Source organism: Loxodonta africana, chromosome 21, assembly GCF_030014295.1.
Source record: "Loxodonta africana isolate mLoxAfr1 chromosome 21, mLoxAfr1.hap2, whole genome shotgun sequence".
Taxonomy (NCBI): Eukaryota; Metazoa; Chordata; class Mammalia; order Proboscidea; family Elephantidae; genus Loxodonta; species Loxodonta africana.
Window position 1 is genome coordinate 22,982,277 of NC_087362.1, and position 26,747 is coordinate 23,009,023.

The following is a 26,747-nucleotide window of genomic DNA, read 5'->3' on the forward strand; positions in this document are numbered from 1 at the left end:
GCTAAAACACAGACTTGGTCTTTTTTTTTTTTTAATTTAATTACATAATTTAGAAGTAAGGGTATTAGTAAGCTATATGCAAAGTCAACTCTGAGACCTAAATTCATTGTTTCTCTTTACCAGTGTATTCAAAGAGGTTAAGAGAACATCAGTCCAACATCATCCTAAATGGAGAGAGCCTGAAAGCATTCCCACTGAGATTGGGAACCAGACAAGGATGCCCTTTATCACCGCTCTTATTCAACATTGTGTTGGAGGTCACAGCCAGAGCAATTAGGCTAGATAAAGAAATAAAGGGCATCCAAATTGGGAAGGAGTAAGTAAAATGATCTCCATTTGCAGATGACATGATCTTAGAAAACCTAAGGAATCCTCAAGAAAACTACTGAAACTAATAGAAGAGTTCAGCAGAGTATCGGGATACAAGATAAACATACAAAAATCACTTGGATTTCTCTAGACCAACAAAAAGAACATCGAAGAGGAAATCACCAAATCAATGCCATTTACAGTAGCCCCCAAGAAGATAAAATACTTAGGAATAAATCTGACCAGAGATCTAGAAGACTTATACAAAGAAAACTACAATACATTTCTGCAAGAAATCAAAAGGGACTTACGTAAGTGGAAAAACATACCTTGCTCGTAGATAGGAAGACTTAACATTATAAAAATGTCTATTCTACCAAAAGCGATCTAAACATTTAATGCAATCCTGATCCAAATCCCAACGACATCCCTTAATGAGATGGAGAAACAAATCACCAACTTCATATGGAAGAGAAAAAGGCCCCAGATAAGTAAGGCATTACTGAAAAAGAAGAACAAAGTGGGAGGCCTTACTTTACCTGATTTTAGAACCAATTATACTGCCACAGTACTCAAAACAGCCTGGTACTGGTACAACAACAGAAACATAGACCAGTGGAACAGAATTGAGAATCCAGACAGAAATCCATCCACATATGACCAGTTGATATTTGACAAAGGCCCCAAAACAGTTAAATGGGGAAAAGGCAGTCTTTTTAACAAATGGTGCTGGCATAACTGAATATCCATCTGCAAAAAAAATGAAACAAGACCCATTCCTCACTCCATGCACAAAAACAAACACAAAATGCATCAAAGACCTAAATATCAAATCTAAAATGATAAAGGTCGTGGATGAAAAAGTAGGGACAATGTTAGGAGCCCTAATACATGCCATAAACAGTATACAAAACACTATTAGCAACGCAGAAGAAAAACTAGATAACTGGGAGCTCCTAAAAATCAAACAGCTATGCTCATCCAAAGACTTCACCAAAAGAATAAAAAGGTTACCTACAGACGGGGAAAAAGTTTCTAGCTGTGACATTTCCGATCAGCACTTGATCTCTAAAATCTACATGATACTGCAAAAACTCAACTACAAAAGATAAAAAACCCAGTTAAAAAATGGGCAAAAGATATGAATAGACACTTCACTAAAGAAGACATTCATTTACCTAACAGATACATGAGGAAATGCTCACGATCATTAGCCATTAGAGAAATGCAAATCAAAACTACAATGAGATTTCATCTTACTCCAACAAGGCTGGCATTAATCCAAAAAACACAAAATAATAAATGTTGGAGAGGATGTGGAAAGATTTGAACACTTACACACTGCTGGTGGGAATGTAAAATGGTACAACCACTTTGGAAATCGATTTGGTGCTTCCTTAAAAAGCTAGAAATAGAACTACCACACGACCCAGCAATCCCACTCCTTGGAATATATCCTAGAGAAATAAGAGCCTTTACACGAACAGATATATGCACACCCATGTTTACTGCAGCACTGTTTACAACAACAAAAAAATGGAAGCAACCAAGGTGTCCATCAACAGATGAATGGATAAATAAATTATGGTATATTCACACCATGGAATACTACGCATTGATAAAAGAACAGTGAGGAATCTGTGAAACATTTCATAACATGGAGGAACCTGGAAGGCATTATGCTGAGTGAAATTAGATGCAAAAGGACAAATATTGTATAAGACCACTATTATAAGAACTTGAGAAATAGTTCAAACTGAGAAGAAAACACTCTTTTGTGGGTATGGGGTGGGGAGGGAGGGAGGGTGGGAAACAGGTATTCACTAATCAGATAGTAGATAAGAACTACTTTAGGTGAAAGGAAAGACAACACACAATACAGGAGAGGTCAGCACAATGGGACTAAACCAAAAGCAAAGCAGTTTCCTGAATAAACTGAATGCTTCGACGGGCAGTGCAGCAGGGGCAGGGGTTTGGGGACCATGGTTTCAGGGGACATCTAAGTCAACTGGCATAATAAAATCTGTTAAGAAAACATTCTGCATCCCACTTTAAAGAGTGGTGTCTGGGGTCTTAAACGCTACCAAGCGGCCATCTAAGATGCATCAATGAGTCTCATCCCACCTGGATCAAAGCAGAATGAAGAACACCAAGGACACAATGTAATTACGAGCCCAATAGACAGAAAGGGCCGCGTGAACCACAGACTACATCATCCTGAGACCAGAAGAACTAGATGGTGCCCGGCTACAACCGATGACTGCCCTGACAGGGAACACAACAGAGAACCCCTGACGGAGCAGGAGAGCAGTGGGATGCAGACCCCAAATTCTCATAAAAAGACCAGGCTTAATGGTCTGACTAAGACTAGAAGGACCCCGGTTGTCATGGCCCCCAGACCTTCTGTTGGCCCAGGACAGGAACCATTCCCGAAGCCAACTCTTCAGACATGGATTGGACTGGACAATGGGTTGGAGAGGGATGCTGGTGAGGAGTGGGCTTCTTGGATCAGGTGGACACTTGAGACTATGCTGGTATCTCCTGCCTGGAGGTGAGATGAGAGGGTAGAAGGGGTTAGAAGCGGACAAAATGGATACAAAAAGAGAGAGTGGAGGGAGGGTGTGGGCTGTATCATCAGGGGAAGAGTAACTGGGAGTATGTGGCAAGGTGTATATAGGTTTTTATGTGAGAGACTGACTTAATTTGTAAATTTTCCCTTAAAGCGCAATAAAAATTATTTAAAAAAAAAAAGAGAGAACATGAGTCAAGTAGTACGACCATACTGCCAAAACCATGACATACCCACTACTCAAATAAATGAGCCACCCCATCACCAAAGACAAAAAGTTGGACAAAAGGAAGAATGAAGAAGAAATGTTGAAAGTAACTTTCATTTCAGATATACATGTTTTTAAATATTCCCAGCTCTCACATACTTTCTACTTTGTAACTGCATAGTCTTTCTGTCTTAGTAAAATCTTTTAATATTGGTATATAATGTTTAAGAAAACAAAAAAAAACACCAAACCAGTTGCCCTGAAGCTGATTCCAACTCATGGTGACCCCACGTGTGCAGGGTAGAACTGTGATCCATAGGGTTTTCAAGGCTGTAACCTTTCAAAAGTAGTTCACCAGGCCTTTCTTGGAAGATGTTTCTGGGTGGGTTAGAACCACAAACCTTTCAGTTAGTAGCCAATTGAGTAACTATTTGCACCACCCAGGGACTCCTCTACTGTATTAACTAGTAGGAAATTTCATGAGATGGCTGCCTGTAACACATTCCCCAGGGATCTACCACGGTATCCCATACCCATAGTCAGGACATATGAAATGATAAGCTGAACCACTCTAAAGTATGCACCTGTTATGAACCAGGTACTATTCCAAACGGTTATGTGCTCAACTACTAGCCAAAATGTTGGCAGTCTGAACCCATACAGAGGTGCCTTGGAAGATAGTACTGGCGATCTGCTTCAGAAAGATCACATCCTTGAAAATCCTATGAAGAAGTTCTACTCTGCAAACAAGGGTCACCATGCCACCAACTCAACAACAACTAACAACTACTTACCTACAAGAATTCACACCATTTGTATGTCTTGACTCCAACCCATAGACCAGCATGACTTGTGGATGTCCTAGAGTCACTATCCCTGGCCCAACCCTCATTGCTTTGTGCTTTCACACTGTCCACAACGTGTCTGATGCCTCAGTTTGCAGTTCCCTTAGTTTCTTATCAAGAAACAAGCATGGAAACTGCATGATCCTGCCATCCCTAACACTTCAACCAATCTGCTTAGAATTAAACCAAAAACATTAAAATAGTATCCAAATCTATTACTGTATTTTCAAAGGTTATCTATCATCTTTTCTTCTTTCTAATCCTTCTGCTATAAGGGAAGAAAAAAAGAAAAGATTTAGTATGGAAACACTACTATTAAGTTTGGGGATTTAAGCTTCTAGCAAGCACTACTGAAAACTAGGAATAGAGGAGTGAATTAATTATTAACGAAATATTTTTGCTGAATGGCAAAGACTATAACACTTCTAACTCCTAAATAAGACTGCCATATAGTTAGTAAACCTATTACCTTTACAGTGATGATTTTCAAAGTTTATGGTGAATGTGATACAGACTGCTGCAATGAAACCATCCTGCTTTTTGGGCTAGAATGGAACTGCTGTGAGAAACTCAGACTAGTGTTATAAAACGGTTAAGAAGGGCAATAAGATTCATTATCAAGAGGAATCACTGCAGATTTGTATACATTTTAGTGTGTATAAACCAAAAACCAACCGCTTGAGTCGATTCCGACTACAGGGTCACTATGAGTCGGAATCAACTGGAAGGCAACGGGTTTGGTTTTTGGCTTATACACACCTAGTGTACAGACACGTGCATATTTAAATTGTTAGCCACATTTTACTTTGATTTACGTTCATGCCCTCTGGGGTAAAAAGAAGGGCAAACGGCTTTTTTGAAAGTATTTACAATTAATTCTCTTCAGCTAAAATACAACACATTTTGTCATTTGAAGGAAAAAGTTCAGTGTTACATTTATTAGGAAAAATTACTAACATAAAAATTTAAAGGCAAATAGAACTTTACAAAGGAACAAATAAAATCTAAAACACATTTCTAAAGGGAATCTCTCAGATTTTCAACTTTGGGTGAGATGAGATGACAAATTTTAGTCAATTTATGTGAGACATGGCCCATAAGGCAAGTCATATCTCAAAAAAGAAAAAGCATGACTTTCTAACAATATCCTTTTCTGAATAAATCAGCCAGCAAAATCTTGGGTCTGTTTTCAAAAAATGTTAAAATATCATGAATCTGGTAAGACTGATAAGGGCATTTGTCAATTCTAAGATTCCTACACATCTTCAAATTTCTAGTTACGAAAAGCAACTGAAAACATGTTTGGATAGAAATTGGTTCGCAGGAATTCTGTGAGAAGGCAAGAAGGTAGTGCTGCCCATCTGCTATTTGACATGTTCTTGATGCAAATTATTTCTCTCTCTGATATTTAGTTCCTGTTTTAGCTCTAGTATTATCGCTATTACTAATAAAAATTACATGAGATTCACATTTCTTCCCTGACCTCTAGCCACAAAACCATGAAGATTAAAGTTTAGAGGAAAAAAAAAAAACCTACTCTGAAACAGGGGACTCTCATACATTGCTGGTAGGAGTATTCATGTATACAGGCTCCACAGACAGCAATTCTGAACTTTCATCTACAAACACACTTTAGCACTCATGAAACAGCACATTCAAAGTTATTCACTGCACCATTGTTTTCAATATTGACAGAGAATTCATCAGTAGGCACTAGTTAAAATATGGGGCATCCACACAATGGAATATTCTTTAGCTGTGGGGAAAAAAAAAAACATGAGGATGCTCACGATATGAAAAAAGCTTCAGGAAATCTTGTCAGACACAGAACAGTCAGAACAGTGCACACAGCACGTTAACTACCTTTTGTATGAGAAAGGGGAGAGAGAAGGCTCTCAGATACGCTAGAAAGATACGCTAATAAAAACAGTTATGTATAAAGGGCATTAAGGGAGATGGCAAGTGGGACAAGTGTGTGAACAAGGTTTTTCCATGTATATACAGTTTTTTATATTGTTTTGTTATCTGAACCATGTGAAGGGATTACCTAGTCCCAAAAACAACTAAAAAACAAAACAAAAAATGGGAACTAATCAGTAATTATATTTGGGGAAGGGGAGGATAAAGGACAAGGGTGAAACAGAGACTTTTTCAATGTATATCTTTCAAATATGTTTTAAAAAATGTTCAACCATGTAAACATATTAGTGATTTTTTTTTTTTTTTTAAATTAGGTCCAACTAGCTTTCTTCCTCAGTGAGAAAGAAAAGCGTTGCTGTGGACATTCAATGCGTCTTATTACTTCCACTTCATGGATAAATATCCACTATTCTTAAAAAGACTACTGGCTTATCCTCCTGCCTTGGGCTACTGACCTACTTGACTGGCCTTTCTACCACACTCTTTGAAGTCAGATCTTACCAAAATCTCTGTATCCTGAGGCATACTCACACCTTTATCAGTTATAATATCACCTCTGTTACTTCATCTCCTGAAACTGTTCTTTGAAAGCCCTGTTCTTTGGACTAGTCCTTCCCAACTCCTCAGTAGTGTTTAACCCTAGAGACATTCTCTCCTCTCACTCTTACCAGTCTGAATTCCAAAATACCATGTTCTACCTTTCTGACAACTCAGAAAGTGTGGTTCTGCGCTCAGTCTTCTTTTCATTGTCTGCTTGTTCTCTTAACCATCCAGTTACCTTCAACCACCACCCCAGTATGGTTGCTCTCTGGACCCCACCTCTTTCGCGAACCCCAGTGTTTGAATTTCCAGGTGTCTGCTAGTCTCCATGTGGATTATGATCTGTCTAAGCCCCATGGGGAAACCCTGGTGGCATAGTGGTTAAGTTCTATGGCTGCTAACAACATGGTCGGCAGTTCGAATCCACCAGGCACTCCTTGGGAACTCTATGGGGCAGTTCTACTCTATCCTATAGGGTCGCTATGAGTTGGAATTGACTCGACGGCAATGGGTTTGGTTTTGGTTTTTTAACTCTCATCGCTTTTAAACAGGCAGATTCACCCCGTGCCATGCAACCAGCAACACATACAAATGGCCCTCTAACGCCCTCACACTGCTTATTACCTTATGCTCCTTACCATGCTCACTTTTCTTCATCGTTTATGGAGCTGATTCATTCCTTGCCCTGACGCTTGACAAACGTTCTCTGGCTGTGCTTTCTTCGGCTCTGCCAGCTAAGTGTCCTGCCCAGTCTGAGAGCCTCTAAACGGATTCTAACTGCTGGTTCTCCCGCCTGCATTTGCACCTTCATTGCCTTCTTTCCTACACCTGCTCAACCTCTATTGTGCCTTTGTGTTGTAATGGTTCCACTATCTACTCTCATGTTAAGGTTGGATGAAGTCTTAATCACAGTTGATTCCTGACTCCCTTTAAACTCTAAATAAATCATTTCCCAAATCCTGTGGATTCTCTCTCAGTAATACCACAGAAATAGTAAGATTTACTGGCATAAGGGATCTGAAAGGTCACCTGACACAATCTTCATTGTATGTATGAGTAGCCTCTAAAACGTTCATTATAAATGGCTATCTGATGACAGTTTGCAAACATCAAAAAGCAGTAACACTGAGGCAGAGCCAAGATGGCAGAATAGACAGATGCTTCCAGCGAGCCCTCTTACAACAAAGACCCCCCCACCAAAACGTGAAACGAGTATATTTAAGAAAAGCTAGGAGCCCTGAACATCAAGGGCAAGCTTACAAAACAAACTGAGGGGCAGGGGGAGGAGGAGACGGTTCAGAAGCAGAGAGGAGTTACCAGACTTGAATCACAGGGAGCCCTCAAGCACCATTCCCAGAACGGCGGCGGGCTGGTACTAGCATTCGGCTGCACTTTCCTCAGCGAGAAGCAGCCAGCCACACAGCCTACTCACACCTCCAGAACCAGAGAAGAACGGCACTCTCAGAAAAGCTAAGTACTTGCATATATTTTACCATGTGCCCTCCCACTCCCCAGCCGGCTTCAGCGGCTGAATTCCCTGGGCCTGAGATAGGCCCTATTGAGCACCTAGAGCCATCCTCCCAGCCTTGGAGAAGGAATAAAATTGCAACTGGGGGAAAAGATAATTTCCCAGCTTAACTAACAGGGGAAGCTCAGGACACAAGCAGCTCCTGTCTAGGCATAAACAGTCCATGGACTTTCAGTACCCTTCCCATCTGCATGGACCTATGTGGGCCTACTTCAGGAGAATAGGCCCTTCTTGGGGGACTCTAACCATTTCACCTGTGCACACTACCTACCTAAACTAACACAAACCGAGGTAGAACAACTAAATAGACCCATAATAAAAGAAGAGATTGAAAAGGTAATCAAAAAACTCCCAACAAAAAAAAGCTCTGGTCCGGACGGCTTCACTGACGAGTTCTACTAAACTTTCAGAGAAGAGTTAACACCACTACTACTAAAGGTATTTCCAAGCATAGACTAGGGCGGAATACTACCAAACTCATTGTATGAAGTCACCATATCCCTGATAGCAAAACGAGGTAAAGACACCAAAAAAAAATTAGAAACCTATATCCGTCATGAGCTTAGATGCAAAAATCCTCAACAAAATTCTAGCCAATAGAATTCAACAACATATCAAGAAAATAATTCACCACGACCAAGTGGGATTCATACCAGGTATGCAGGGATGGTTCAACATTAGAAAAACAGCTAATGTAATCCAACACATAAATAAAACAAAAGACAAGAATCACACGATTTTATCAATTCATGTAGAAAAGGCATTTGACAAAGTTCAACACCCATTCATGATAAAAACTCTCAGCAAAATAGGAATAGAGGGAAAATTCATCAACATCATAAAGGGCATTTCTACAAAGCCAACAATCAACATCATCCTAAATGGAGAGAGCCTGAAAGCATTACCAACATGCATTATGCAGATGACACAACCTTGTCTGCTAAAAGTGAAGAGGACTTGAAGCACTTACTGATGAAGATCAAAGACCACAGCCTTCAGTATGGATTATACCTCATCAAAAAGAAAACAAAAATCCTCACATCTGGACCAATAAAGAATCTTACAACAAATGGAGAAAAGACCGAAGTTGTCAAGGATTTCATCTTACTTGGATCCACAATCAACACCCACGGAAACAGCAGTCAAGAAATCAAAGGATACATTGCATTGGGCAAATCTGCTGCAAAAGGAATCTTTAAAGTGTTAAAAAGCAAAGATGTCACCTTGAAGACTAAGATATACCTGACCCAAGCCATGGTGTTCTCAATTGCCTCAAATGCATGCAAAAGCTGGACAATTAATAACAAAGACTGAAGTAGAATTGACGCCTCTGAATTGTGGTGTTGGTGAAGAATAATGAATATACCATGGACTGCCAAAAGAATGAACAATTCTGTCTTGGAAGAAGTACAACGAGAATGCTCCTTAGAACCCAAGATAGCAAGACTTCTCACATATTTTGGACATGTTATCAGGAAGGATCAGTCCCTGGAGAAGGACATCAAGCTTGGCAAAGTAGAGGGTCGGCAAAAAAGAGGAAAACCCTCAATAAGATAGACTGACATGGTGGCTGCAACAACGGGCTCAAGAATAACAACTGAGGATGGCACAGGACCGGGCAGTGTTTCATTATGTTGGATGGGGTCGCTATGAGTTGGAACCAACTTGATGGCACCTAACAACAACAACAATAACGCATTTACCTAAACATAATGCTAAAAGGCAGGGCTTCTCAAAGTTTAGTCAGCTTCTTCTATGCCTCATACTCTAGAGTTAGTTTCCATATTCACGATCTTCCTTTGACCATCTCCTCTCTATGTTCATCACTGCTACCCTAGGTCTCACTCTGTTACCAATTGCAACTATTGTTTCCAATCCTTTCACCCATATGCTGACAGATTAATCTGTGTATAGAACACAGCTTTCACTGACATTAATAGTTTGCCTTCAGAAGTCATCAAAGTCTACCGAATAAAGCCCAACCTAGTTACACTGGTATTCGATAATCAGTTCCTTCTGTCTGAGCTAATACTATAACTGCAGCAGGTCATAATTCTCAGTACTATAAACATACCATGACAACACAAAACAAAAAAGCCCAGGAATTTGCAATATACATGAAACATGTTGTATGTGTGTGTAAAACATGCAACATATATTCTTCCTTACACGTATTCTGTAAGGATTCTCCTCACTCTCCAGAGCAGCTGAACTTCCTGGTGGCTTCCCTCCAGCAAATAAAACAAGCTGCTCATCAAAACTGAAAGACAATCCCCAGAATCTGTCACACCAGGTCTACAGGCCACATCAGGTCAGGTCCCTCATCCCAAATTAAGTCCAAAGAAATCAAGAATATATAACTTGTTGATATATATATATAATAAGTACACATGCTATACATGCCTATCAATATACAACAAAGTTTTGCTCATTTGGTTTTATGCCTTTAATAAGCTACAAAGGGCCCTTGATTTCTAAACACCTTGCACCCTTTCTAGCAAAATTAAATACCATGAGAGGGTGCCTATAATTCCTCTGTATTCTACTTTGTACTGAATCCCATCTGAGAAGTAAGGGTACATGCGTGGGTAACGATCATATCTTAGACCCACAAACAGCCGACCCCTAACGCAAAGTGTTTTGGAAAAATAAAAGTACCTCTGGTTTTCATTCTCCCAATTTATAAAATGAGAGTGTCCGGCTAGATAACTGCTAGGGCTCTCTACAAGCGCTAAAACTCCATGATTCTTTGGTTCTGAATAATATTAGTCTCGGGGTGGGGGTGGTGGTGGGAATAGATTTATGAATATATGTATCTCCAGCAGTTACATTAGCATAGACAGTTTTTGGTGAAATCTGAAAACAGCTAACTTATCTCAGCTAGAAAAACTGTCAACAAAGCAGGGCTGAGAGATTGCATGCAGTTTATGAAGACATAAATGAAGGCTATAATGAGTGCAAGAATATAAAAATGATTATTTTAAGGAACGTCATTTAAGGCAGCATGAATTCAGGCAAGAAGTGCTGTATACAGTTCTCCAAAGGAAGAATCTGTATCAGTAAATTAACATTGCAACAGGCCCTCGAATCATTAGCATCTACTCTTTAGTATGCACAGCACATAGTTGAGGCTAGTAATACCATTATTAATATCACTGTCTTGATACAGATTTCTTTCAAGGGGGCAGCTTTCGAAATCATGGGCTTATTTTGACAGATGTTTACTCTGAGCAGTGATTCCTGGTCTAAATTATGCGAGGGTGGGTAAATGACTAAGTCAACTGATTACAGAAGAAAAGGCTACGGCAACCACTTTTACAGAAATAAGGCATAAGCTGAAATAATTTAGGTGCGAGTTTACCACTGTTGTTGTTGTCAGGTGCCATCAAGTTGGTTCTGATCATTATGACCCTATACATATAACACTGAACATAACACTGCCCAGTCCCCCACCATCCTCACCATTGTTGCTATATTTGAGCCCACTGTTACAGCCGCTGTGTCATTTCATCTCATTGAGGGTTTTTTCGCTGATCCTCTACTTTACTAAATATGATATCCTTCTCCAGGGACTGGTCTTACAAAATCTTTGTAAGCAGGGCCTAAAACTTATAGAGCCCATTATCAGTAGCAACGAGGTACAGAGGAAAAATACAATATAGGTCAAAGGTAGAAGTATGCCTGGAAGCCTACAGAAATAGTGGGCTGCAGAGAGAATGCTGTGGGCTGGCAGCCAGCCAATGCAGAACCGAGGTGGGTAACAGTGACAAAACAAGAGTCTAGAAATAGCACTCTTCTATTTACCTTTCCAGTGAGTTGGAGGAGTGGCCCTCAAAGAAGTTGGCCCCCAACATGCAGGCTTTTGGGGAAAACCAAGTTTCAGTTAAGACCTACTGAGCTGGGACACACATGAAAACAGTTAAGGATGTAACTGATCATTTCACAGGAAGGAGAAAGGCTAGGAGGGCAATGTGGGATACTGGAGATGCCTGGGTAAGGGTAGTTACTACCACTGGGCCTGGAATGTATAAAAATGCAGCAGCGTTAACCACAGGAACAGAATGGGAAAAAACTGGAAAGCATGTTTGTGACTGGGGAAGAAGAGGACTTCCTCATAGGTGGTCCTATTACTGATGGAGGTTGAGTGTTTACCAACCCCAGAATTTCAGCCAGAGTACCAGTTTGAAAACGATACTGCAAATTTCCTCCAAAGCTTAGTTAGAACTGGTGATAAGAAGCTTCTCAACTCTTCATCATGTGGGGTGGTAAGGCATGGAACAGCTAAGAATTGGCAATTATTTTTTCTCTTAAATTCGCTTAAAATTCTGGAAATTCAACTACGGGCAACTCTTGATTATCAACAAGGAAGGTGAAATGAAATCCATATTTTGATTTATAATTACACAATTTATAGCTATAATATAAATTGTACAATTTATATTTACAATTGAATTTCCAAAAGTCTTTACTGGGACTGTTGAATGCTGTTGAGTTCAATTTCTATCTCACCTATATTGTTGATTACAAAAAATGCAAAAAGCAAATCAATGATTTGGAAAATGGCTAAAATATGGACACCACTCCAACTTGAGAAGCAGAAGAGCCGACAACCAGCATTCTCTATAGAAGTCAGTGCACTTGTAGTTGTCAAAATTTGCAGTTTTAGGGATAAAGTAAAGAATAATTTCACACAGCTTTTCAGATAAGTAAATAATCATTCAAGAGTATAAGTAAGGCAGACTATAGTTCATAACACCACGCCCTGTGTGCAGGTCATTTAACCTGCTGGTCGAGTCACCCTCAGATGTTAACTGGCTTAAAGCCCTTCACTGCCACGCCTTGGAGAAGCAGCTGGGTCAGCGCGAAGGGCAACGGCTGCCAGTATCACGCTGCTGGAGTTAAGACAGCGCATCAGAGTGAGCAGGGTGATTCCACACCCTCCCCCATCAGCCTCTCTACCCGTCACCTCTTGGTTTCTCACATTTTTACTTCCTCTAAAAATGTTGACAATAGTAAGAATGAGTTCACTGAATAGATTTCCAGGCAGCACTTTTATTCTTTCATTGCACCTGTACAATTTAATTATAATAAACACTAGAAATCATATTTCCAATCTGCAAGAGAAAGGAATAAAGCTGATCCTAAGTCTAGAATCTCTGGTGAGTTCTTCAAGGATAAGGACTGCTCTGGGCACTGAAGTATAGTCATATCTTAGAACAGAAAGTACACGGAGACTATGAAGATTTATTCCCTTTCCCATCCTTGCTCTCCCTTAGCTCCTCCTCTTCCTTATGCCTTCTTCTTTCCTATGCATCTCCTCCTTTCCTTCTTTCATGCCTGGATAGGCCCTTCACAGGTCCTACTTAGACTAGTGCTTATAATAAAGAAAAGAAAACCTAAGGTATTATCTTCCTCTACTGTACTCATTTCGCTCTTCTAGATCTTTTCCCACGCTATATACCGTTTGGCTTGGGTAGATTTTTCTGGACACATTAAAAAAACCCATTGCCATCAAGTCCATTCCAACTCATAGTGACCTTATAGGACAGAGTAGAACTGCCTCATGGAGTTTCCAAGGAGCAGCTGGTGGATTCATACTGCCAACCATCTGGTTAGCAGCCGAGCTCTTAACCAATGCACCACCAGGGCTCCACGGTACTTGAATTATTAAAAATAGATAGATACATTCATACATACACAGACATATAGACACACACACAGACAAGGACACTAAAAAAGAATTGTTTGTTTATGGCAGAAAAACAGAGCTACAGCTATCTTCCCTCATGGACTCCTTACAACATCATCACCTATTTACTTAAGATATAAGCAGCAATCGGCTAGTTTTCATTATTAAGAACTTTTTTATTATTATACCAGATTATTTATTTTATAAACTTTGCTATAACTAGTTGTCAAAATACCAAAAACATGAGATTAGCTTCATTATATGAAGTTGGTCCCTGGAATTGTACAGGATGAAACAGTGACAGAATTTATTTCAAAATAAATTTATCGAGCTGTAGACTTAAGATTTGTACAATTTTTTCTACACGTATATTAAATTTCAATAAAATATTTACATATAAAAATAATAATAAGGAAGAAAGAAGTAGAGAGGGGTATAGCAGAAACAGTTAAAAACTGTTAAGGTTGGATGATGGGTACTATTCTAATTCTGGATATGTTTGCAATCTTCCATAAATAAAAAGTGTGTTTAAATGTTACCTATAAACCTAAGATACTTAAGGAATTATAAATTTCAGAACTATGGTATGAATGCAGTACTTCCTCTAAGACTAGATCCTGATTTAAAATACATTGAATTAAAAAAGAAGAATCAGTATTTCATCATAATTTGATGAAAGTGACAATTTCTCCATGAAAAACTCTTGGCATAATTATGAAAAAGAAATCTATAAACTAAGATATGGAGGTATTCTAATTCTGGTAGAAAATTGGTCATACTTTATACTATACTACAATAAATTTAAGATTTTAAATAAGAGAAAACAGTAAAAGAAAATCTATCACCTACCGGGGGGAAAAAACTAACAAGCTAGTGCTGATGTGAGTGAAACCAAGAGCTCTATTACATTACATGAAGTACGTTTGGACATCCTTCCCGTTAAACCTGCTTTGTTCATTCTCTCCCTCCCTGCTACTCTCTCTCTCTTAAGAGTCAGTAACTTTTATCAAGCACTATGGAGATGAATAAGGAGACCTGATGGTACAGTGGTTAAGCGTTTGGCTGCTAACTGAAAGGTCAGTGGTTCGAGCCCACCAGCCGCTCTTCCGGAGAAAGATGTGGTAATCTGCTTCTGTAATGATTTACAGCCTTGGAAACTCTATTGGGCAGTTCTACTCTGTCTTATAGGGTCGCTATGAATCAGAATCGACTCAATGGCAATGGAGTGTTTTTTGGTTATGGGGATGACTAGCAACCCAAAAAAGGCATTTTTGTTAAGCAGCAATTGCTACAGGCAAAAAAAAAAAAACTACCGAAAATACACAAGTCTATTTGTTGTTTTTCCTAATGTAAGCCACTTATAATAGGTTCATTATATATAGCAGTTAGTGGAGTTTGTATTTAGAAGAAATACTTCGTATTTAGCTGACGAACAGAATTGGTCGCATCGCAGAACACCAATGAATCCAAATTTGTCTTTGGTTCTTAAAGTGCCTCACTCCACTCAAAAGAAGTACATGAATACCATTACATATTATAGGCATTCCCCAGCTTACAAATGGGTTGTATTCTAATAGCTCATTCCCAAATCAGATTTCTGAAACTCAAATCACATTTTCTCTGAAACAAATTTATGAAGGGTAGTTGGACCATCAGGCCACCCCACAGAAATCTAAAAAACTCAAATTTATAGGGCTACTGGGTTTACTGAAGCACTGTGTTTTTTCAACAACCATAGGGACCTAAACCACCTTGTACCATTATTTCTTTGATAAAATCAATAGAGGTTCTAGAACTATTTCTCCTCCCCAGTGCTCTAAACCCAGCCACTTTCTAACAGAGGTCTGTTCTACTTGCCTGCATAGGTGTTGGCCTTGTTAAGGAGGTCTGTGCATGCGTGCATATCAGCAAAAGCCCGGATTCCTAAGCAGTTGACAGGGTGTAGCTGGGATTCCAAAAATTCACAGCAAGTCTTCTTTACATCCTGTAACTGTAACAGGCCAGCTGCTGGAAGAAGTACCTGCAACACAAAAGGAAGCTTGATTAGTCAATAGGCTCTTTACTGCTTCCAAAATAGGGCACAAGTCCAGCTACAGGTTATAACCTGTATCCAGCACCAAATATTCCATAGAAAAGAAATACAAAGATTTTCAAAACAGTGATGGTTCTGTTCATTCTTCATAATTTCCATGGAGTCTTTCCAAGGCACCATCTTCTTGGTCACAAGAATATAAAAGCTATGGGATCATATTACATTAACAGTCCTTTTTATAAGTATAAATAAAATGGTTTTTTGAATTTTAAAGACACAAACTATTAGGATGCTAGGGGGTGCTATGGTTCAAGCAGAATGGTTTTGTTTCCACAGTTCTAACAATCATGAGCTTCACTAATTTGTGGGGGAGCGCTGAGCTCAGGGTAATACAGACTACAATAAAGCTTCATTTTGCTGAAGGCCCCTTGTTATTCTACTGTCTGAATTACACAACACACTGCTTTCCTTCAGGGTAAAACAATTCTAAATACAACAGTCTCTAGCTACAAGTGGGCAATTTCTCTAGAATGTAATATATGTGCTAAAAAGGAAAGCATAAAAGTAAATTGCCCAATAATCACTTTTTACTTTGTATTTTTATTTGAGTAACTCAAGCAATTTTATATTAATTATAGGTTAGATTCTGTTAGATTTTGCACTGTTTTTCACTTGTAAGTGCTCTATTCAACACTACAACTGCTTTTCAAACAGGTCAGTAATGGAAATTTTTTTCCTTTGTGAGTTGGTAAGGTGCTATGTAGAGAACCGTATTAGAAAGTCAAATCATGGAGGAAAATTTTATAAAAAAGAACTTACTGAACATCTGCTGTTCTTTTATAAAGCCAAAGGGAGGCCTCTCAACTATTAGAACGGTCAATTTTAGAAAAGATCACATTAGCATAAAAACATAAATAAAACTGTTTAAGTTTCTTCAGGAATTGACTTTCATAAATGCACAGCTACAGCAGAGAAAATAAATACTGGTTTATAAGTATCTTTTATAATTTTTATAAATCTATTTAATAAGTCTTCAATGAGAAAGACTGTTCATGTCCTTCTATAACATAAATGACTCTGTTTTCTTAAAAAAAAGCCCAGAAGCTTTAGCTCTCAGAGTAAAGGGTATGAGTACGTGTGTGTGTACACACAATCAACTAATAATGGGCACCATTAAGGACATGGAGGATCACTTCTTGTATCTTAGCTCAATTCCACCAACTAATATCAGTTTTCTCCGGAAAAATGGATACAATATCTAGGGAAAAAATTAAAAAAAAAAACAAAAACATAATGCAAAAGATGTTATTATAGTCAAATCTTTTCCATAATATGTGGAGTGTGTTTCATTATGAGAATGATTCTCCACGGAAGGCTTTAATTTGTTGGTAATGTGCAAATTGGAGGTTTTTCTACACTGGTAAAATTGTGCTCTGAAGCAACATAAAATAAATTCTAAGATGTTTAACAGTGCAGCCATTTAATTCAGCAAATACAGAGTTTAGAAAGTAGTCTTCAGTGTAATATTCAATCTCTGAAATTTGCACAAATAGTAACGATCCGCCGTCCAGTCAGCGCTTTCCCAGAGACTACAGTGTTGTATTGTTGTTGTTGTTAGGTGTCACGTCTTGGCCGTGGTTAACTAAAAGGTCTGGAGAATAAATTTAAGTCTTTCAGGGGCATTCCAGCCTATTATATTATAGACATAGCAGATGTGAATCTGCTTAACCAGAAGTGTACAAAATGGGCAAATTAATTTAGGAAAAGTGAACAAAATGGGAAAAAACTTTGAATATGGATACACTTAGCTATAAGAATATTAATTAATGTTAATTAATTATAATGCTGTTTAAAATATCAAAAATTGGACAGAACCCAAATGTCCAATAACAAGAGACATATCAAATAAATTCTATAATATCAATAAAGTTGAATATTTTGTAGCTATTAAGATACAGAGTAGATAAATATTTAATGACTTGGAAAAATGTTCCTAATATATCAAGTATAAAAAACTAATTTCTAAACAGAATATACAGTATAATCTCTTTTTTTGTAAATACACATACACATAAATTGAGAAAAACAGTACTAGGAGAATATACCCCAAATGTAAATGTGGCTTATCTCTGCTTAGTGGTAGTATGAAGGCTTTCTATTTTCCTTCTTGTTAAGTATGTGTATTTTAAAGTTTTCTATAATGAATATGCATCATTTATATGGTTACATATTATTTAAAAGAACAGAGAGGGAGAAGCACGTAAAGGAATGCTTTCTGAATGGGTAAAGCCAGCTGCCATCCCGTCGATTCCACAATCCCTTGTGTGTCAGAGAAATTATCTCCACAGGGCTTTCAAAGGCTGATTTTTCACAAGTAAATTGCCAGGCCTTTCTTCTGAGGTGCCTCTGGGTGGACTCAAACCTCTTAACCTTTTGGCTAGCAGCCAAGGGTGTTAACCATTTGTACCACCCAGAGATATAACAATGGATACTCATTGCTGTCCAGTTGATTCCAACTCATAGTGACCCTACAGGACAGAGTAGAACTGCTCCATAGGGCTTCTAAGGAGCACCTGGTGGATCTGAACTGTTGACCTTTTGGTTAGCAGCTGAGCTCTTAACCACTGTGCCACCAAGGCTCCTAGCAATGGTTAAAAAAAAAAAAAAATAGAGGGAACTATTTATGGGATGTGGCTTTTCCAGTAATTATCATCCGCAACCCACTGGCGACTGCTTCACTTCAGCCTGTCCTCTGAGTACCATGAGTCTCAAAGGCCTCTGACCATCAAGCTAGTGTTTTGTAGGTTCTACATATTATTCCTTCTCATGCGAATAGCAGTATCTTTAAATGTCAGGAGAAACACGAAGTTAAAAACAAAAATCATGATCAGCTGATTAAATAAACTCAACTCCAAATGCTATCATTTTGTAAAATTGAAAAAAAAATTTTTTTTCATCCATATTATATTGATTTCTAACATATGGAGACACATGAAAGACTAACCATTTTATACCGTGGAGATGCTTTCTGCAGTGAACAAAGAAGTGGAGGGGAAAGCTACTACTGATTAGTGAAGACAAGCAGAACACTGGACATGGAAGACGCTCTAGCCAAACCATCAGCATCCGTCTAACACTCTCACACCAGCTGCACACTTTAAAGTGAGATACTGTCATCCTACTTCATGTTACTCGACAAGCCAAATTACACACAGACGTTTCACTGAGACAAGTATACTCCTCCTGCTTGGCTATTAAGATCTGTAGTTTATTTTCAGCTTGGGCATTCACTCCATGGGAGAAATAATTTAGGTAGTAAATCTTCTAAATTCAGAGCCATTAACAGTGTATTTATCAGAAGAGTCTACCAAGAGGTCTGATTCCTCTTACTTATAAAAGAAGACTCCCAGATGTCTATGAAAACATGGAAATATGAAGCTCACATCTCACTGTTAACGTTATAGTAACTACACTGCTAAAAGCAGATATTTTATTAAGCTCCAAGTCATGTTATATCTTATCAGAAACACCTACGTAAGTGCAAGGGCCTTGCATTCCAGAAAGAACTTAAAAACAAAAAGGAAACAGCCGTCCAAAGGGCTTGAGCAGAGGAAAGAAGTTATCTGCAAACATAAAGAAGCTGTATGTTGTTGGACGGAAAAGAAATTCTATAAAATAGCATATATCTCTTTGATTAGCACACATCTTCTAAAATCTGCATTCAGTCCCCAATTTATAAGTAAGCCATGATCCACAAGTTTATTTTTTCAGTTGGCGGATTGGCACTGCACATTCACTTGCAGAAGTAGTACTGTAAGTGGTTATAAGTTGCATTATCGATGAGCATAATATCACTACTACCTGACTGCTATGACCTCAGGAGGTGTGGGGTGTAGGAAAGGAGGAAGAAGAAAGTTTCCTTCCTCTTTCTGGGATGAAGGTAGGGCTGGCCCAGAGCAGACTTTTGAAATAGGAAACGTTTGTCCTTGGCAGCCTGCCACCCCCTTATTTACACTTCCATATCTCAAGGCTCCAGGCCTAAGCCACCCAGAGCCAGCCCTCTGCTCTACCCACCTATGACTCTCCACCCAGATCTGCCCTTCCTGACTGCTAAGTGTTTCAGTCTCTAAACACGCCTACCTCACCTCTCTCTTCCCAACACACCCCAACCCAAGTTTCATCCCTCAGGACAGCTACTGCTAAAACTGCTAAGCAGAGTCAAAAGGAAAGCTGTCTACTTGTTAACGCACATTATGGGTTAATAATGCAAGATCTTCCAGAACAAACCCCTTCCAGAGATATTTAAAATTTTAAGAGGGGCTGCCTCTTAAGCGAATGCATCTCTCATTGGTAGGGTTCCAATGGGGAAGTACGTAGAAAAGCACAGAAAGTATGGAAGGAAAGGAGAAACCTGGGGATAGTGCAGCTTCCAAGGAGGCTTCCTGAGGGCCTATCCTTCCAGTCACCTCTCCTACACTGTCTGTTCTTTTTACAATTTCATCTTCTATTACCTTTAACTCAGTGCTTCTCTAAAATCTCCAAATTATTTGAGTGGCTCAAATGTAAAGACAACATCTACCTGGTAGTGTTGCTTAAATTAAACAAGCTGGTCAGCAGTGCTTGGCATGTGACTGGTGTAACACATTAGCTCAAATTCAAGACTTTTTTTCTTGGGCTGCATTGAATATTCAACCCAGGACAACGGAATGCCAGTATTTCCAAGTTGACGTTCTATCCCGGATCGCTCACAATAAGTATACTTTTTTTTTCTGATCAAATATTTCAAAAGTAAAAGACAAGCAGGGATAATTTACAGAAGAAGAACCACAATTATTTGATACCTTATTAGTTATCAAATAAACAAATTAAAACAATCAAAGAGCATTTTATAACTATTGATATAAGGTTTTTTTTTTAAAAAAAAATAACATTCAGATTAAGGTATAGTAAGCCTTAGTCCCTGGCACAATTTTGTAGTCAACCCTCTTACAAAGCAAATGGATAATATTCACCAAGAGCTACCAAAAATAATAAAGTTCAAAAGAAATCAACTTGACAACACATAACAAAAACATCTCCCAACTTTGTTTCTCAAGTCAAATGCTTCAGGTGAAACAGAGATTGTAAGACAAAATCAAATCACTGCTAGAGAAATAAAAAGAGAGAAAATACGTAATAGAGCGTATGTTAAGCAAAAACATCAAATTCCATCTATAAGCCAAGGAAATAACTTAATCAATCATGATAGCCTATCCCTAGCCCGAACTATAGTTTAACTATACAGTATGCATTATTCTCAATGTTTGCTATCAAAGTGCTTTAAGCCGTATTCATAACAGCCAAAAATTTAAACATACATGTTCATTAATAAGATAAAACCAAAAACTAGACCTGTTGCCGTCAAGTCAATTCCAACTCACAGTAACCCTATAGGACAGAGTAGAACTGCCCCATAGGGTTTCCAAGGAGCAGCTGGTAGATTCGAACTGCCGACCTTGTGGTTAGCAGCCAAGCTCTTAACCACTGTATCACCAGGGCTCCATCGATAAGATAAACAGTGGTAAATCCATACAATGAAATACTCAGCAACTAAGAGGAACAAACTACTGAAACATGCAACACAGACCAATCTCACAAATGCTATGTTACACAAAACAAAGCAGCCTCAAAAAACATATTCGCACAGACTCTTTATGTGAAGTTCAAAAATGGGCAAAATAAATCTATTGTGATCGAAATCATATCAGCAGTGCCTGGGATCAGGACTGGGACCCTTACTGGGAAGGGGTATGAGATTATAAATTGATTTGGGTGTGGGTTAAATGGTACATGCATTTGTTAAAACTTACCAAACTGAACAGTTAAGATCTATGGTATGTAAGTTATACCCAACCAAAAAAGAAAAAAACTGTCTTAAACTCACACTAAAAGATTCCCCAAAGGTCAATGGAAAGCATTTACTATTAAAAAAAATTTTTAATGGAAAATAGTAATCGATCCAAAATAAGAAAGTAGACAATAAAAAATTTTAACTAAGTTACCAAATTTCTACATTACCATTCATAAACTTAATTTTAAAACAACAGCTTATACATATAAATTAGTGATAAAGCTATATTATACTTTCACAAGAAATATAAAATTTTCATAAATTATATATTTTAAGGAAAGCCACAAGTACACTTATACCAGAAGATCGGAAGCACACTAATTTAGAAAATACCGAATGTTGGCGAGGATGTGGGGCAACTGGAACCCTTATCCATTGCTGGTGGAAATGCAAAATGGTGAAACCATTGTGTTTCTAAGATCTTGCTTAGAAATCTCATCAGCCAGATATTCAAGTTTATCACTTACAAGTTCTACCTTCCACCAAACGTTTGAACACAATTAAGACAAGTTAGTTTTTTGCCACTGCAATAGACTCAACAGAAGCACATTTAATGTACACATTCTAGCAACATTCTATTGTTAGTGCCATATGTATTCTCTAAGATGACAAATACTTTCTCTATAGCTCTCTTTACTTCCTTCTGAACCCTCACCACAATTGCCTTTAACATCCATAATTCCACCAACAGTCTCTTCAAGGCAATCGAGGTAGTGTATTAAAAAAAAAAATTTTTTTTTTTTTTTTTTTAGTGTATTAGGCACCTTAAAACTCTTCCATCCTATACCCATTACCCAATTCCAAAGCCGCTTCCACATTTTAGGTATCTGTTAAAGCTGCACTCCACTTCTTGGTACCATAACATTTGAGCATTATGCTTTTCTAAGAATTATCTAGATGGGATCAAAAAACCTTAGGGGGCAGTAAGTATATGTTAACGGGGGACGAACATCTCGGAAAAGGAGCATGAGAATGGCTGTATAACTCGCAGAATATAATCCACGTCACTGAACTATACGTGCAGAAATGGTTGAATTGGTGTATGTTTTGTTTGTGTATATTCTCAACAACAAAAAAAATAAAATTCAAAAAAAAAAGAGAAAAAAAGTAGCACATTAATTTTACTAACTTAAAACTTAGATTAAGACATTAAGGTCCAAAAGGTAATATTTTTTAAAATAATATATCAGTACTTCTAGAGTTTATACAACCTTTGGCTGATCTCAAACCAAACATGCAGAACCACAGATAGTCTAACAACTGTAGACCCTCACCACCTAAACTGGTTTGTCTAGCCATTTTTTTAGGTCCTTGGAAAGAGGTACTCTGAATACCTGCAACAAGCCTGATATAAATGCACTCTCCCCCACCACGGATTCCATATGGAAACATGAGGCAAACATCAAAAGTCAAGGGAAAAAAACTCCAATAAAAACTTTGAATTATTCCTAACTTTTCAGATTCCTATTCAAATTACTAGGACATTGCTATATGATGCTAAGTCATAATCAGGATGGAGTCTCTTTTTGTTTGTTTTTATTGTTGTAAAAATATAGATAATATAAAAAAACAAAACACAACCCGTTGTCGTTGAGTCTATTGCCACTGCAATAGTCAATTCTGGCTCATAGAGACCACATAGGACAGAGCAGAACTGCCCCGTAGAGTTTCTAAGGGGTACCTGATGGATTCGAACTGCTGACCTTTTGGTTAGCAGACACAGCTCTTAACCACTACGCCACCAGGGTTTCCACAGATAATATCCCAATACCAGTGCCGTCGAGTCAATCCCGACTCATAGTGACTCTATAGAACAGAGTAGAACTGCCCCACAGAGCTTCCAAGGAGCGCCTGGCGGATTTAAACTGCTGACCCCTTGGTTAGCAGCCGTAGCACTTAACCACTATGCCACCAGGGTTTCCGTAGATAATACAGTATCTGCCAATTCAACATTCATTATCAACTTACATCAATCATGTTGTGTAACCATCACCAACATCCCTTTTCATAGGATGGAGTCATTTTTGTTCAGCAAGATAAATGCCTTTTATGTACGACATGAAGCTATTTAAAACACAAATTGCAAAATGACTCAACTGTGTGGATGTCTTCAAAGATTACGTATTTTAATGATTTAAAGCCATATTAACTTAATTACTAATGCCTTTAGAGTAGTTAGCTTTTTCTCAAGCAAAAAACTTTAAAAAACCACTTCAAATTTGATGTCTATCTAGCTTTATAAGATGTTCTTATAATAAGGTTTCTAGGTTTTCTTGAACTAGCTGACCTAAATTCTAATAAATAATAAGCTGTTCATTTGTTCTGTACTCTTATACAGAGTAAAATGTAATTTAACTGGCATGTTTGTTGAAAGGAAATTCTACTTGCTCAAATATCTGGACTAAAATTATGCAGATTTTCAAATTTCAAAGACGAAGTATAATAAAATACATTAACATCAAAACTCAATTATAATTTAAAATTTAGAGTAATTACCAATGTAAAAGATATCCATCATTTTGTGCCTCTGGATAATAACAGTATGCTTAAACTATGACTATCCTGGAAATGTGATAAAATTCTAGGCCGACAGATTTCTGGGTATCAGAAGGCCACACGAATTCACTGCAATAATAAGACTTCCCACTGTTTTTATACCATGAACAGCCACTAGCCATGAAGGTTTGATTCCAGGGATTTCCTGTGTATTTTTTCAGTTTTAACTTGTGTATTCCAAGCACATCTTCCGTTAAATTTTTTTCTTTTTCCTTTTAAAGGATTTACTCTCTATTGTAAGAGAAACAGAACACGAATGCACAAGCAATAAGCTGTCTATAGGCTCTGCTGAAAGACACATCGCTTTTCCTCCCCCAGCCACCATGTCAGACCAACGAACAAGGGTTGTTATAAACGAAAGATACAGAAAGGTACTGCCCCCATCCCAGACTGCTGACTCTACACTAACCCAAATACACGATACTCCTTGCATGGAAAGAAATCTATGGCAAATTAATAATCCTTTTTGTCACAAATATACGTCCTGATTCAGAATACAAAGAAAGGTTACATGAGCCATTTTCTACCCAGTGATCCCAAAACATCTTAACGACTTATTATTCTTCTTCCTCATGGCTTCAAGTCTTTACTGCCATCCCATTTCTTAGTTCTGTTCAACATTAACAGAGTGCTTTAATGTTTTTACGAGCTTTACCTGTATATTTCACAGCATTTCTATGAGATGTCAGAGCATTATTAGTCTCATTTAATAGCTGAGAAATGGGCAGAAAGGTTAATGTCTTGCTCAAGGCCATTCTTGAAGTAAATGGTAAATTCAAAATGTGAGTATCTGAATTCTAATATAATTGGCCAGAGGCCACTAGACCATGAAGTTTTTTTTACAGATAGTCCTGTAGGGTTCCTTTTTATTATCTTCTGAGTTGTTCAACAGTAATTTAAGTATATGGTATAATACACTTAATTTAGATGATTTTATCCTAAAGATACCACTAAGAACATTTATAAAACTCTCCAGTACATGTCTTTGTTGACCTTGAAGATGAGCCTTCTACTGAACTCCTTTGGTACTTGGGCAGCTTCTAGGCATGTGGCTGAGAACGGAGAATGGGCATCCAACCGAGATGACTGAAGGGCACTGATGGAGGAGCAGAGATCTGGAACGAAACTATAAACTTAAAACATAATCAAGTGTACAGTCTCTGTACACGTTTAATAAAATAGCCCATGTTATCAAATCTTCACATGGAGATCAATGAGAATTCAAAATACCCAGGCCCCCTGCTCTTTATTTCAATGAGCCAGAAGACAGTTTCTGAGTTCCATTTGAAGTAAACCGTTGACCTTTCTTTCCTCCAATTCTATGCTCACCAAATGATCCTGTGCTTACGAATTCTTTTACATACCTGGATCCTCAGAAGGGTGCACCTAGAATAATGTACACTGGGATACGATCACTAGAAACACCTATTATACCAGTAAAAATCAGTTTAAGACCATTAGGGTTCACATATCAGCTTTTTGGGTTTGGATAGTCTGAGCCATTCCCCAAGAGTTTGATCAGTTCTGAAGGAGCTGGCAAAATAGTTTCTAGACCTGAAAAGCCAAGTCCAGCCACCCTCTGCTCTGACATCACTCTCATCATACCCGCTTCCTAAGGGGTCCATCTGTATCTCATTACACTGTTTCCGGGGCTGCACCTGTTAAGCCAGAACAGGTAACAAGCATACTTCTTGGATTATTACTGCATAGATATGTCTTCCTGATATTCAAGTAGTCAGCATTTATTAGTCACCTATTGGGCTCTTCTGTGTTAGAAATGTGTCCTAAAGAATACAATCTAGGAAAAAAAAAGGAATCAAAAACACATAAAGAAGCAACCAAGATAGCCCTCAATAGGTGAATGGATAAACGTTGGCACATCCATGCAACGGAATATTGCCCACTGCCGTCGAGTTGATTCCGACTCAAAGCGACCCTGTAAGACACAGTAGAACTGCCCCATAGAGTTTCCAAGGAGTGCCTGGCGGATCTGAACTGCTGACCTCTTGGTTAGCAGCCGTAGCACTTAACCACTATGCCACCAGGGTTTCCAATGGAATATTATTCCAATGAATAATTCCAGCAATACAAAGAAATGAGCTATAAAACCACAAAAGACATGCAGTATCCTTAAATTCATATTGCTAAGTGAAAGAAGCCAGTCTGAAAAGGCTACATACTGTATGATTCGAACTATATGACATTCGGGAAAGGTCAAAACTATGTTGTTGTTATTGTTATTAGGCACCGTTGAGTCGGTTCCGACTCATAGCAACCCTATGCACAACAGAACAAAACACTGCCCAGTCCTACGCCATCCTTACAATCCTTGTCATGCTTGAGCTCATTGTTCCAGCCACTGTGTCAATCCACCTTGTTCAGGGTCTTCCTCTTTTCCACTGACCCTGTACTCTGCCAAGCATGATGTCCTTCTCCAGGGACTCATCCCTCCTGACAACATGTCCAAAGTGTATAAGATGCAGTCTCACCATCCTTGCCTCTAAGGAGCATTCTGGTCGCACTTCTTCCAAGACAGATTTGTTCGTTCTTCTGGCAGTCCATGGTATATTCAATATTCTTTGCCAACACCACAATTCGAAGGTGTCAATGCTTCTTCCATCTTCCTTATTCATTGTCCAGCTTTCACATGCATATGATGTG

The 26,747-nt window shown here is 38.4% G+C and overlaps 1 protein-coding gene across 4 annotated transcripts in view; it reads right to left on the reverse strand.

Moving 5' to 3' along the window:
• KLHL2 (kelch like family member 2) overlaps nucleotides 1-26,747 on the reverse strand; it is a 130,892-nt gene that overhangs the window by 40,177 nt on the left and 63,968 nt on the right. For all 4 annotated transcript variants that reach the window (XM_010595597.2, XM_064273597.1, XM_010595600.3 and 1 more), the window contains one exon: nucleotides 15,466-15,628. In XM_010595597.2, the coding sequence (XP_010593899.1) occupies nucleotides 15,466-15,628 (163 nt within the window). The remainder of the gene's footprint in view (nucleotides 1-15,465; nucleotides 15,629-26,747) is intronic.